The 15139-nt window shown below is 34.1% G+C and overlaps 1 protein-coding gene across 1 annotated transcript; it reads left to right on the forward strand.

Annotated features, from left to right (window-relative positions):
* The first annotated feature begins 10021 nt into the window (after window positions 1–10021).
* Window positions 10022–13729, forward strand: LOC104889283 (G-type lectin S-receptor-like serine/threonine-protein kinase SD3-1). The gene has a single exon (XM_019248675.3). It carries the CDS (start codon window positions 11159–11161, stop codon window positions 13466–13468), a length of 2310 nt encoding a protein of 769 aa, XP_019104220.1. The 5' UTR covers window positions 10022–11158; the 3' UTR covers window positions 13469–13729.
* Window positions 13730–15139: the final 1410 nt, after the last annotated feature.

The raw sequence follows: 15139 nt of genomic DNA on the forward strand, positions 1-15139 counted from the left end.
CTTGTTACTCCCTCCGCTTTTATTTATTTGCTACATTTTGGTTTACACAAGAATTTAGGAGATGTCATTTTCATTCTTTTTTAGTATACTTTTTGACCCTTTTAGCATTAAATAGGGTGGGGAAAGGGGAAAAAGTAGTACTTTTTGGTGGAAAAAGTAGTAGTTTTTGGTGGAAAAAGAGGGGAAACAAATATACTCCCTCCGTCCCAAATTATTTGCTACATTTTCTTTATCATAAAGACCAAGGAGGGAGTGGGGACCATTCCCATAACAAGAATTAACAAAAAAGCAAATAGGTAAATTATGGGACCTATGTACTATATATGGAAATATTTACAAAAACCAAGGAGGGAGTGATGACAAATTTGTAAATAAAATGTGGGACCCATTACTATATATGAAAATAGTTGCAAATGTAGCAAATAAATTGGGACACACCTAAATGGCAAAATGTAGCAAATAAATTGGGACGGAGGGAGTAATACTATTACTTTTTGGTGGGCGAAGTCTCCTAATAAGGAAATGTAGCAAATAAAAAAAAGCAACCCTTTTAGGAAAATGTAGCAAATAAATAAAAGCAGAGGGAGTATAAGAGCTTTCCAACGACAGGTCATATATCCAATTCTGTTGAGAAATGAGAAAGGTATGGTTGTTTTACGAATAACAGACGAAACTGGAATTTCGTCCTATGCCCGATCGGGCAGCGGGGACCGAACGTACAACACATTTTTCACGGGTTTTTTATATTGTTTCTAACCCTATATTTTTAAGCCGTCATTAGAGTTATACTAGGAGATATTGTAGGGTTTATTAGGGTTTTCTTATGCTATAAAAGGACTCTTTTGGTGATCATTGTTTGACACACACTTTTAGCCTCTAGTATTTTGGTACTCCTTGTATTATTCTCTCTATTTTCTCCATCATAGTGAAAAAGCTCGAATCCTCCACCTGTAGACGTAGGTATATTTTGACCGAACCACGTAAATCATTGTGTTCTCTTGTTTATCTTATTTATTGCTTTTCTCGTTCTTATTATTTCATTGATTTGTTACGCATTAATCAAACACTACACCACCTATTTCCTAACAAAATGATATCAATAGCAAGGTTTTAAGGTCTTAGGTTTTCATAGACGAGTTTTGATTAAATCATGCCAATAAAATTCGATATTAAGAAATTTGATAAACAAATAAATTTTGGCCTATGACAATTGAAGATGAAAGCCACCTTGTTTCAAAGTGGCTGTCACAAGGTTCATAAAGGTGCATCAAAAATCCTTCGGGTATGACAGATGATCAGTGGGAGGAGATTGATTTGAAGGCTCTTTCTGCAATTCAATTATGTCTCTCTAATGAAGTCTCGAGAGAGGTTGCCAAGTAGACGACTGCTGTGGGTTTGTGGTTGAAGTTGGAGTCACTCTATATGACAAAGAGCGTCACCAACCATCTACTACTCAAATCTAGGCTTCATGATCTCAGTCTAGAAAAAGGTAAATCGCTTAAGTATCACTAGATAAATTCTTCTTTATTATTATGGATTTGCAAAACATTGTTGTTGAGATCGATGATGAGGATATGGCTATTAGGTTGTTGTGTTCTTTACCGCCTTCGTATAAGCATTTTCAAGATACTTTATTGTATGGTAGAGATGATTTGAGTCTGTAGGATGTTAATGATACCTTAACTCAGAGAGATTTAATCGACAATAAGTTGGTTAATAAATCTAATAATCCTTCTCAAACTAATGCTTTGGCTGCTAATAACGGTAAGATTGGCAAAAACAAAATCTGTAACTATTGTCACGTGAAGGATCATGTCAAAGCCGATTGTTGGAAATTAAAGAAGAAGAATGGGGAAAAGTCCAATGAGGACCAATCCACAAATATTTCCAACGATGTCTTTGATGATGATGTCGCACATTAGGGTTACAAGATTTGGGGTTGCGATTTTTACGATCACTTCATTATTAATGCCCTTTTGAGATCTCTTGTTTAAACGAGAAACGGTGTGAATTTTTTTACTATGAAGTCTATGATAGATTGATTTTGAGTTTGTAATAAAGTAGCAATTATTGGTTATGCATTAGATTTTGTTCTGGTTATGCTATTTCTTATCTCAATTTTGTACTTCTGTGTTTTGTTAAGTACAATTGCAATATAGAAATTATTGATGTAATTTGATTTTATAGAATTGCTTGAGTTTGTTGTTGAGATGAAAAAGTATTTTGAAGAGAGTTTGGTCAATTTTGAATAAGTATTCTTGGCGTTGGTGACTTTATACTTTCAATCTAGGCAATGTGATGGTTTCGTATACGGAGTTTTGTGTTCGAAGACGCATCAGTACATAGTTTATAGAAGATATTCGTTCTTGATTGCCTAAAGTGAGTAGACTTATGAAAATCTTGTTAAGGTGGAGGTTCTATGCTTATGGTGAGCATCACTTCTTGCTTTTCAGTTCAAGGTGAAGTTATCTTGTTTGATCGGTTTCAATTCAAGATGGAGATTTGTTATTTGTGACTTGAAATCTTGTGAAAATGACATAAGACTGACTTTGAATGCACATATCTATCAATATATAAATGGTTTTAATGTGATTAAAATTGGAGGTGATAGCTTAGCTTGTTCCAAGAGCTTTCCAACGACAGGTAATATGCCCAATTCCGTTGAGAAACGAGAAATAAAGTTATGGCTGTTTTACGAAGAACTGACGAATATGGAATTTCACCTCGCATCCGATTGGGGGGGGGGGGGGAGGGGTGGCCCGACCGGGCGACTCGTTTTTCACGGGTTTTTTATATTGTTTTAACCCTAAGTTTTTAAGCCGTCATTAGAGTTATACTAGAAGATATTCTAGGGTTTATTAGGGGACTCCTTATGTTATAAAAGGACCCTTTTGGTGATCATTGTTGACACACAATTTTAGCCTCTAGTATTTTAGGACTCCTCGTATTATTCTCTCTGTTTTTCTCCATCATAGTGAAGAAACTCAAATCCCCCACATATGGGCGTAGGTCTATTTTGATCGGACCACGTAAATCCTTGTGTTCTCTTGTTTATAATAAAAAACCACACCATTCGTTTCCTAACATATCTCTTCTTTTATTTTTGGATTCTGATTTTGTGGTTTGAGAGGGAAGGGAAGTGGGATTTTATATTGGGAGTGGGATTGGATTTTTTGAAATTTCGATTTGGAGGGAATTTTATTTGGGGTTCATTGAAGTCATTTAATATGGGTGAAGCGCACGGTAGATGGAGACAATCCGTATGCTTCCGTCTTTTTCCTCTTCTTAGCCGTTGATTATAGTGATTTTGAGTATTTAATTCTTTAATGTAACATATTTTTATCCTATTTCAAACATTTAATCTAACAAAATTGACCGATCAAAAACTTTGGCCATGTTTGGCAATTAGTGGATAGCAGTTAACTGGTTGTATTAGCTGATAGCTGTTAGATGATATGACTAACTGATTATATTAGTTGTTTGTATAAAGGTGTTTGGTAAGTAGCTGATAGCTGATTGCTAAATTATTGTGTAAACTAACCAATAAAGGCACGTGCATAATCTATTGTTGTGCCTTTTACTATCTATTAATGTAATTTTTAACAACTTTAGGACATAAATGTAATTGGCTCACTCATCCCCAAACCTCTAATGTAAAAAAACTGCCCCTAACTTTTTCAAAAAGAGATTTTTGGGCTCAGTAAGCTAATTGAAACCTCTTTTACCAAATACTCAAATCAAAGGCTTGACTAGTCAAACCCTATAATACAAGCTCAAACCTCTAATTTTCCCGAAACTTCTCTTCACCAAACATGACACTTATCTTAGTCGTTCGATATTCGATCCGACTTGATTCAAATACGTACGGTAGACTTAAACTTCACTTGAATCTCCATGGACATCACCTAATCCACTTCGACCTGTGAGGAAGGCAAATTTGAAATGACTTTATTTAATCATAGTCTTAGCATGAACGATATGTGTGCGGAGTTGAAAGATGAGTAGTAACTGCTTTGCAATTTATTAGATCGATTCTCCCCTTTATCATATTTATTTTTACTTTTAAACTAATAGAGTAGTAAGTATTGTAATTTTCTTTCTAGTTAGGGGTATATTGGTCAAAAAGGCTGGGCACCAAAGTTCTCAAGAGTTCTCATGTATTATAGAGATGAGCTCCTTACATTTTGAGTTACCATTTCATATAATACAAATAGCCTTATAATGTAAAAGGAAAAACGAACATAAATCACATGTCCAAGATTTAGACAAGCTTATGAGTGTTTACCTTATTTTCTACCTCCTTAACATAATAACTACAAATGCATCCAAGTAACTCAACACTCTTTAGTCATTACCAATAATAATGCTAGTTATGCTCAATGTTATCAGGATCGATCTCACAAACCCTATTTCTCCAAACTTTCCCTACAAACACAAATTTTAAAGGCTCAGTGGTGGCCAGCATGAGTGTGCGTCTATCTATCGATAGCCGGCGGTCCTGTCCCTTGCCCTTTAGTCAGTAGTGTAGGCTAGCCCGTTTCCCCATACTGTGCGTCATTCGTCTCCCCCTCCCATTTCCCTGTTTGTGTGTCTTCCTTTCCCCCTTCCCCTAGTATTTCGTCGTTCCCAGACCCGTATCCTGTTTCCCCGTTTTCGTGCGCCACCATCTCCCTTTCCCCTAGTGTTTTGTCATTTTCGTGCGTCTCCCTTTCCTCCTCCCGTAGTGTTTTGTCATTCTTCATTTTAGTGCGTCTTCCCCGTACCCTTTTCGGTGTTATTGTTGTTGGGTTTATGGCTCCGGTTGGTCGCTTCGACAGAGGGTCTAGTCGTCGCCTAAGTGGCTCCACTATTTGGTTTTGTTGTCGTGGCTTAGGTGTGGCAGGTGCACTTGAGAAGCACCAACAAAGTTTGTCTAGTGAAGACACGTAATTGAGGGTTGTTTTTGGTTACAGTGATCAGTTCTTCAGTTTGTTCCGATTATGTTTTCTGTTTTAGTATTAGTTTAGTAATATACATATCCAATTATCCTTGCCATTTTGTTTATGGTTGTGCTAGGATGGTGTTTAGTAGTACTAGGTTGGTAATAGAAGGATTTTGGTTTCATATGACGAGGAATGATCTAGAAAATCTGACCGATAGTGAAGATGCTCCTCGAGTTTGGCACTGTATAGTAAGCAACTTCAGGAGTCCGAATGTTTGTAAGATGAGAGACAATTTTCATTTTAGGATAAGAATTATGTATGTTTATGCTCGATCTTTTGGTTTCGAGATTACAGGATAAGATCTCCAGATCCGAAGAATGGGCGAATTCATTCAAGCTAATTCGCCTCAAGTTCATGTGATGACTTTAAGAGTCATCATACACAAAAAATGCATCTCCTGGGAAGATCTCCAATTTGATTTGGGGCAAGTTTCGACCTCCACATATTTTAAGTTTCAACCTTACGGGACAAACCTTTGGGTACCTTCGAAGCAGGGTCAGAATTCATCAAAGGATAGATATAACTTGTTTGGTAATTCAATCAATAGAATCCCAGGAATAAATTTCTACTCAAGGACCTTGGGATTTATCATCTTATGAACAAAAGGCTCAAAAAGATGAAATGCAATAAACTATTTATGAAGATCGTCATGTTTCAGTATCTCAACAAACTCTCTTTCATTATATTAGGTCTTTTTCGACAAGACATTATCCAAACCCACCAAAAGTCGCCCAAAATAATTTTTTTTGATTGGATTAGTAACAAGTTGGTTTCTCTTAGTAGGGTATGTAAGAGCTATTAAAGATCACCTTAATGTTTACTTGCTTATGTTTCGTTGTAATAACATTAGGTTGTAATTTTGTTTTATAACTAATGCAAATTTTCGCAATGTAAAAAATGCCATTAGGATCAGATCGAGATCTTAATTTGGATCGTAGTGGTTGGTAGGATCGAGGTGACAACATCTGATCGTAAGATCCTTCAAAGTTGGATAAAATAGTGAACATTATGCTACAATATGGTAAAAGCCTCATATTAAGTATTTACGCATATTAATAATGAAGTTTTTAATTCGCAGATGGTTTGAACAAGTAATGGTTACTTAATAATATTGGAAAATGGTCAATAGTTGATTAAATTTCTCAAATTCATGACAGTTAAACATGAAATTTCAATGGGAATGAAAGATATTTGAAAGATGTAAGTGAAAGCTAATTATTATCTTTTCCTCTTTCCAAGTACATAAGATTTCTTTACTATCTCTCTCTATCTCTCCTCTCTTAAATTATGTGTTGTACTTCAATGTTATTAAAATAAAAAAATGGAGGAAGTATATATTTGATGTGAAAACTAACAAAGTGAAAAGAAAAGAGAGTTGCCTGTTGAATCTATTCCAAACTCCAAACTAGAATGATTCCATAATCATATATTCTCAATTAGTGGAGAACATATCAACTATTATCAACTTATGAATTATGATAGAGCACTAGTAGATCTTAAACATTATAAGAACCGATCTATTAAGGTACAAAAAACAAGGAATTCATCTTGAGGAAAGTGAGGAGCTAAAAGCAGCTTTAGTTCTATTTATTTTAATTAAATAAAAATGGTTTAGTACTCCATAGTCCATACAGCAGGAACTTTTATTTCATTCTTACTTTTCTTAAACGATTGAATCATTGTATGGGCATATTCCCAAATGAACATGCAATGCAAGCATACACAAAGAAGGCACTAAAAAGAAGGGAAAGAGTAGAGAAAGTAGCAGCGCATAACCGGTATGGGCCAACAGTGTCCATACTGGGGTATGTTAGTAATTTTGCCAGAAAAAGACAAAAAAAGTTGACTTAATGGCAATTTAGACAACTCTGATCATGTAGGAGAGAAATCAGATCAACTACAATGTGAATCAGATCAACTATATTGTGAATCAGATCATGAATTTATGTAAGTAAATCCCGAAAAAAACAAAAAACAAAAAAAAAAAAAAAAACAAAAAAAAAACAAAAAAAAAAACAAAAGAAACAAAAAAAAGAAAAAAAAAGAAAAAGTTGCATTTATTTACAACTTTATCCGGTATTTGTAAATACCGGGTATGCGCGAATCATTTCTCGGAAAGAGTATGGGCGTATGGCCTCCTTTTGTCGCTTTTACTTTGTTGTTCATATAGGATGTGAACGCACAACTTCACCAGGCAGCATGAAACGAGAAGTGATAAAACATTAATAGTTAGTAGGCAGCTTGTCCACTAACAAGGTTAATATTGTCATTCTAACATTTTTACATATATTAATAGGTGTTGGTTTAACACAAACATGAGTTTGAAACACACTAATATGGTTTGATTTAACAATAACAAGGGTTTCAAACACACAAACATGAATTCTTATCAAAATCAATTGTACTTCTTTAGGAAAAAGATTAACAGGACACGCGAATCGATGTAACTTTTTGCTTTATGGCAGAGATCACATGTTTACTTTTTGACAAAAAGTAGATTTCAACCTTTTTTACATACACAAACGGTTGGTTTGACAAAAACACGCGTTTCAAACACACGAACATGGGTTGATAAATGGGGGTTCTTATTAATAACCAATTGTACTTTTTGGAGAAAAAACGAAACAGGACACACAAATCAATGCAACTTTTTGTTTTAATACAGAGATCATATGTTATTTTTTTTGGTAAAAAATAGCTTTTTTATATTTTTGTTTTAACAGATAGGTAACTTTTTAAAATAAAAAATAAATAAAATTTGATAGTGGGCAAGCTGCCCACTAACTATTAGTGTTTTATCATAACTCGCATGAAACTGGTTAAGCGCCAAAAGTTGAAAACCAAAATAATACTTCATTAGGGGGAAGGGTAAGGGGGAATTCCTACCCTTAAAGTGCCTATACTGGGGATTGAACCCCCAACCTTGAAGTTGGAAGGGTGCTCTCCTTACCACTAGACCAAGTACTACTTGGTAGTGGTGATGTATATAGGGTCCACATAAACCTGTGTGTATCATCTCTCAAAAGTTTATTTCTCGAAAGTTACAAGTGTTTTTTTCCAAGCGCAATCCGTCTTGTGTGGACCCGGTTCACATTAAAGATAGTGTGGATCATGCCTAGACACGTGTCCCACTACAAACTAGTCACTCCCGCTTTCCAAAATCCGCGCGATTTTCTCTCTCTTCAATAAGATTCCCTCGCCCTAAAATTTTAACAAAAACAGTTGTTCAGAACAAACATACACTATATCATTTTAAAATACACTATATCATGTCAAAATACACTATCATGTCAACTTGTCAAGCACTATAACGATTAATTATGATTATTTTTTGTAATATACAAATTAACTACACTATAACATTTTAAAATACACTATATTATGTCAAAACACACTATATCATGCAACACTATCATGTCAAAAAACATAGCAAAATATTATCATGTCAAAATAAACTATATCATTTCAAAATACACGATATCATGTCAATATACACTATAACATGCAACACTATCATATCAAAAAACTCAGCAAAACACTATGATTTTAAAATACAATATATCATTTTAAAATACACTATATTATTTCAAAATACACTATATTATTTTAAAAATACACTATCAAGAGAGTGAACTTATTAGTAGAGAGAAGTTATCAGGAGAGAGAAAAGATCGAAAGACTGAACACGAAAAAAACGAAAACTTGTAATCATTAAGGGTGCGTTCTATTCAACTTATTAGCCCTGAACTTATTGGACCTTATCTGAATTGAACTTATTGAACCTGAACTGAACTTATTGGAACTTATTAAACCTGATCGGACCTGATTCAACTTATTGGACCTGATTGAACCTGATTGGAACTTATTGGACCTTATTGGAACTTATTGACCTTATTGAAACTTATTAGACCTTATTGGCCCTGATTGAAACTTATTAGACCTTCTTGGACCTGATTGAAACTTATTAGACCTGATTGAAACTTATTTGACCTTATTAGACAAAAACATTGACCATGAATAACATAAATATTACCACTAACGTAAATACTACCCCTCAAAATTTTTTATGGAGTAATAATTATTATAACCGTCCTTTAAAAAATAATGATTATTAATTATCTCTTATGATAATTAATTTAACAAAAAAATTTACTATTTATATATTTGCCTATACATAAATTTCACCACTAATATATCTAATAGTCTTGTTTTGATTTTATAAAACACTAATAGAAAATCAAAAATTAATTAACATTTATTATTATTATTTATAACCTTAATTATTTGACCATGATTATAATATTATTTAATAGCAATATGAATAATCAAATAATAGACAATAATACAAGTATAATACTATACATTGTGGTACTTTAATAAAAAATTCTAATAATAATATAATCAGCTAATAATAATATGAATAATAAAATAATAGACATAATACAAATATATAATAAATAATAGACATAATACAAATAAATAATAAAATAATAGACACTAATACAAGTATAATACTATATACTCATTGTGGTACTTTAATTAAAATTATAATAATAACATAATCCGCTAATAGTGATATGAATTATGAATAACAAAATAATGGACAATAATACAAATGTTTATTAAACATTGACTATTTGGACCTTATTCGAGCTGATTGGAACTTATTGGACCTTATTAGACCTGATTGGAACTTATTGCACCTGATTGGAACTTATTACACATGATTGGAACTTATTAGATCTTATTATACCTTATTAGAACTTATTGCACTTATTAAACCTTATTGCAACTTATCTGAACTTATTGGACCTGAAACTTAATTTTTTAAGTTGAACAGAACGCACCCTAAAACTCACATAAGATGAATAAGATGTAAACTAAATTAGTGTGCATCGGATTCATATTAAATTTTTTTTTTCTAGCGTTGTGGAGACTCTTACATCTTAAAAGCCTCATAAAAGTAAAAAGTCATAACCCATGGGTGTGGGGCTTGCTCTTCTGCTCGGTTTATATCAGCTTTACAGCTTTTTGCAAAGCTGACAGCTAACTTCTTCACTCGGCAAAACTTAAAAACACGAGAAAAGTTGTGGACTACTTTTTCCTCCTAGTCCTACTACACTCCTAGTCTCCTACTACTACATTACAATAATGCAAGCCATCGTCTTCGTTCAGTCTTCACTCTTATCTCTCTCTTCACAAATTATCTCACATTTGTGCCAATTTATGTTGCAATCTAAAGCTTATTTTCCTAATGTATGATGTATACATTTCCTAGTCTCCTACTACTACATTACAATAATACATTTCCTATCTCTTTCATTTGATCAAATTTTTTTATCTGGGCTGCCAAAAGTTTTCCCATTCTTCATCTCTCAGTCAACATTAATCACTTTGAATTGTTTGTTTTTCCAAAGATTTTATTTTTCTACCCACCAATAACATTACACTCACATATATTCTTAATCACAAATTAATTACATGTTTCTCTTGTGAAGCAGTCAAATCTGTAGGGTTTGAAAGTAATCCCATTTCCCAGATTTTGCTTTTTTACTTCGCTTTTTATTGGGTCAACAAATTCCTATAATTCTCAAGTCCAAAATTCCAAACCCAGAAAAATCTGAAAAAAAAGTAGTTTCAAGAAAATAAACCCAATTTCTATTACTACTTATAGTTCTCTAAAGTTGGATATCTTGCATTTTTTTCTTGAATCTTTTTGCTTGAGTATAGCAGATTTGGGTTTTATATTTCAAAGTTTGCTGCTTTTTAGGGGACTTGTGCACAAACACTTGGTGGGAATTTCATAACCAAATAAAATAACATCATTGGAAATTTCTGTGTTTAGATGTCAATTTCAGGCACACAAATTCTTCATAAGCCCACAGTTTTCTCTCTATAAATGGTATGTTTTTCTTATTGAATGTACATCTTGCCTACTTTAGTTGGAAAATATGGTATTTGAAACCATAGAATGATGGAACTATGATGTACAATAGTTTGTCAATATACCATTTAGTTTCCCTCTTGCTTCAGATTCCTAATTTCTTCACATTTCTTGCATTTTCCTGCCAATTGTCATTATGTAACTGAATATTTTGTTTCAGATACTACAAATTAGTGAAAAACTGAAAACTACCCAGTGTGAATCCCAAATTAAATTGTGTCTGACTTCCAAAATGCTCAATAAATGCATTTTTTGTGGTAGTTCAGCCCTACCCCTACTACTTTGCTTATATTTTGTATCAGTTCTGCTGTCAGTGGTTGTATCTGAAATTGTTCTGGGCTCAAAGCTTTCTGTTACTGAAAATAAATTGTGGGTTTCATCCAATGGGGATTTTGCTTTGGGTTATTTCAACAATCCAGATCATCCTAATCAATATATTCTAGGAATTCGCTTCGATTCGGATTCTATACCAGTTGATAAGCAAGTCATAGTTTGGGTTGCTGGTGCAGAGCTTACTGTTAGTAATCAATCCTATTTTCAGCTCACACAGGAGGGAGGACTAGTTTTATTTGATTCCTCGAATGGCGGAGTTGTATGGACGAGTGACACTTCTGGGAAATCTGTTTCTTCTGCATTGCTCCAGGATGATGGAAATTTGGTTATTTTGGATGGAAACAAGGATGTGGTGTGGCAAAGCTTCGATACACCGTCTGATACCCTTTTGCCAGGACAAAATTTATCGGTCCACAAAATGCTTCGTGCTCAGAGTAGAAGCTCAGTTTCGAGTTACTATAGTCTATACATGAGTGAGTTGGGGAAGCTGGAGCTGAGGTGGGAAACCAGTGTGATATACTGGGTAAGTGGAACCCCTTCAAATGTTTCACTTAGGGCTTCTCTTAGCTCCAATGGCTCTTTCCAACTTCTTGATGAAAGATCTGAAGCTTTTTGGTCTGTATTCGCGGAAGATCACAATGACAATGTGAAGTTCCGGTTTCTTAGGTTAGATGTTGATGGGAATCTTCGAGTCTACTCATGGGATGAAGATTCAGTATCATGGAGATCGGTGTGGCAAGCTGTTGAGAATCAGTGTAATGTTTTTGCAACATGTGGTGATCATGGGGTATGCTCCTTTGGCAAATCTGGCCTTGCTATATGCAAATGCCCATTTAGATTAACAATGGAGTCTAACTCGAAGTGTTTGGCGCCCTTTGAGCAGAGCTGTGATACTAGAGTTAGTATGGTGGGATACAAGCACACTTCACTTTATGGGATTTACCCGCCAAATGATTCAGTCATCATAACCAGTTTAGACTCTTGCCGGAGTTTGTGCAAGAAAGATCCGCTGTGTACAGCTGTGACATACTTGAATGATGGAACTGCACAGTGTCGGATCAAGAAAACTCAGTATATTACTGGTTATATTGACCCATCTCTGAGTTCGATATCCTTTGTTAAGACATGTATGGATCCCTTAGCAGTTCTTCCTAACACATCCCCTGCTGCTGCTTCTCCTTCGTCACCCTCTCTTTCTTCCTCCAAACCTAAGAAGTCTTATAGATTGCCAATCCGTTTTCTGATCGATGCAGTTCTGTTTGGCTTCTGTGCGTTTATTGTGCTTCAGATAGCTGTTGGAATATGGGTCTACAAATGGAGAGTAGCAATTGTCAGGAAGCAAGCTAGTTCACCTTATAATGGTCTAATATCTGCTGGCTTGGTCAGATGGACATATGCAGAAATCAAGGAGGTAACTCAAAACTTCAAGGATCAATTAGGGCCACACTCTTTTAAAGCCTTGCTTCAGAAAAACCAACCTGCTTTAGTCAAGAAACTAGATACACAAATCGAAGATAGGAGATTTAGATCTATAGTTTCAATCATTGGAGGCATTTCTCATAAGAATTTGGTGAAGCTGGAGGGTTACTGTTGTGAGTCAGGACACAGATGTTTGGTCTACGAGTTTCTAAAGAACGGCTCATTAGAAGAGTTCATGTGTGATCTCGAGTCATGCAAAAGGCTTACTTGGAGAAATAGAATGTTAATATGTCTTGGTGTTGCAAAAGCCATTTCTTATCTGCATACAGAATGTAGGGATTTTGTAAGCCACGGGAATTTGAAATGTGGAAATGTAATGTTGAATGAAAACTTGGAAGCTAAGGTCACAGAATTTGGCTTGCAAAAACTAGATGGCATTGACACTTATGCAGAGAAAGATGTGGAAGACTTTGGTAAGATAGTACTCTATCTCTTAAGTGGGCGCCAAAGTAGTCATGAAGATGTTTGTGAGTGGTCTTACAACAAATGGGTTAGTGGTTACGGATGGAGGGTTGTGGATAAGAGGATTGAAGGTGAAGTAGAGTTTGAAGAACTAGAGCGCGCCCTTAGAATCGCGTTCTGGTGTTTGCAATTCGATGAAAGAATGAGACCGTCAATGGGTGAAGTTGTGAATGTTCTAGAGGGTACATTAACAGTTGAACCCCCGCCGCCTCCATTTCACTCGAGAACTTTACAGGAAGACAGATTAACAGGAGCAGAACTAGCTTGAAGATTTTAATCCTGCCCATGCATAACAGTACTAACTTAATGGTAAGAATTCTGTAGAATTTTGAAGGGATAGATGGGTTTGTAAAGCTTTTGACCTCACATTAGGGCATGCAAATGTTTTCTTTGCATTTAGTTGAGGAAAAGACTGACAGTATGCTTGTCAAATTGTCACTTATGTATGGCAAACATTTCTATACAGCTCTGATTCTTACTATCTAAATTTTGAGTTGCTAAATCCAATTATTTCATATTGTATTTCAGATCGTTATTTCTTCTGGCGTTATATTCTTTGCAATATCTCAGCCTTGTCAGAAATCTTGGAATCCTTGCGTTCTTGCTATTCAGCATTTTATAACTTTTACTAATGAATAGTTGAGAATATTTATAAAATGAGCAAATGAACAAAATGAACAAATAAGCAAATATTTCTATTTATTTAAGAAAATGAGCAAACACTTTTATTATAAAATGAGCAAAAGGAGCAAATGAGTAAATGAGCAAAATTCCCATATGAGCAAATTTGGTGTCAAATGAGCACCTGAAGTTTTAATTTATTACAAAAATACCCTTGATTGTACTATGGTACACCCGAGTGTACCATGAGTGAACTCTGAATAGTTAGGAAAGTGTCAAGAAAAATTGGGATATTAGTTATGAAAGTTGCATATTGGAAATCAAAAGAAATCTAAAGTTGTTACTAAAAAAACCGAGATAGTGGCATTTTTTGTTTCTTTTGGATTGGTGACGGATAGGTGGATAGGCCCACCTCCAAATTTTTTATAACAACGATAAACTTGACCAAATAATAAAATGATAAACTTCCAAATGTAAAGATGGGTTTGATATATTCACCTTATTTTGTGTCATTATCAGAAAAAATAAGTTCAGATAAGGACTAATAAGTCTATTTAATTCAGAGAAATTTAGTTCGACAAAAATAAGCAACAATAAGGTTTGACACTCACAAAATAAAATGTGACACTCTTGCAAAATGAAGTCGAATAAGTGCAGATAAAAGTTTAAGAAAAACTAATAATGTCTAATAAGTTCATATAAGCAAAAATAAGTTAAATAAAACACATGTTTTTTTAATAAAGAATACTTAAAAAAATTTCAACTTTTCTTTTTTAAAAAGAAATGTATATAGCAAAAGAAGTTTATGTAAAATGAGGCTCATAACACAGATTAATCTAATAAATAATGTATTTTTTCAAACCTTTAGTTGTTACAAGTTATTTCTAGTAGAAGTTAACTAATAAAAAAAAAAAGTTTTAAAACTTCAGATTAAATTAATACTCATTGTTAATATTTTGTTTGAGAGTTCTTTGTTTTTCTTTTCCATTGTGTTCATCCTTTTCAAGCATGAATTATGTTTAGCCCATTAGGATCTGGACTTCGATTAATTGAAGGTGGGCATGACAGATTATGGATGCAAGTCTATTCTGATTGGGTCAGGATGTCAGGTTTACAAAACTAAAACATAGCCCAATAATAAAAACCCAAAACCTTAGTACCTAAACTCTTAAGTCTAATCCCTATGATCCTAAAACCTTAATGGGGCATTTGGTTCATATATACGTATGAGTTTGGAATTAATAATGAAATCAAAATGGTAGGTTTGGACCTTGATACGTGATACTAGAGATGACCAACAGTGCGGGCCAATTTGACC

Source organism: Beta vulgaris, chromosome 3 (genome assembly GCF_026745355.1).
Source record: "Beta vulgaris subsp. vulgaris cultivar EL10 chromosome 3, EL10.2, whole genome shotgun sequence".
Lineage (NCBI taxonomy): Eukaryota > Viridiplantae > Streptophyta > Magnoliopsida > Caryophyllales > Amaranthaceae > Beta > Beta vulgaris.

Excerpts from the sequence above, each read along its gene's own strand:
- LOC104889283 (XM_019248675.3), top strand. The coding sequence starts at position 11,159 with ATGCTCAATAAATGCATTTTTTGTGGTAGTTCAGCCCTACCCCTACTA.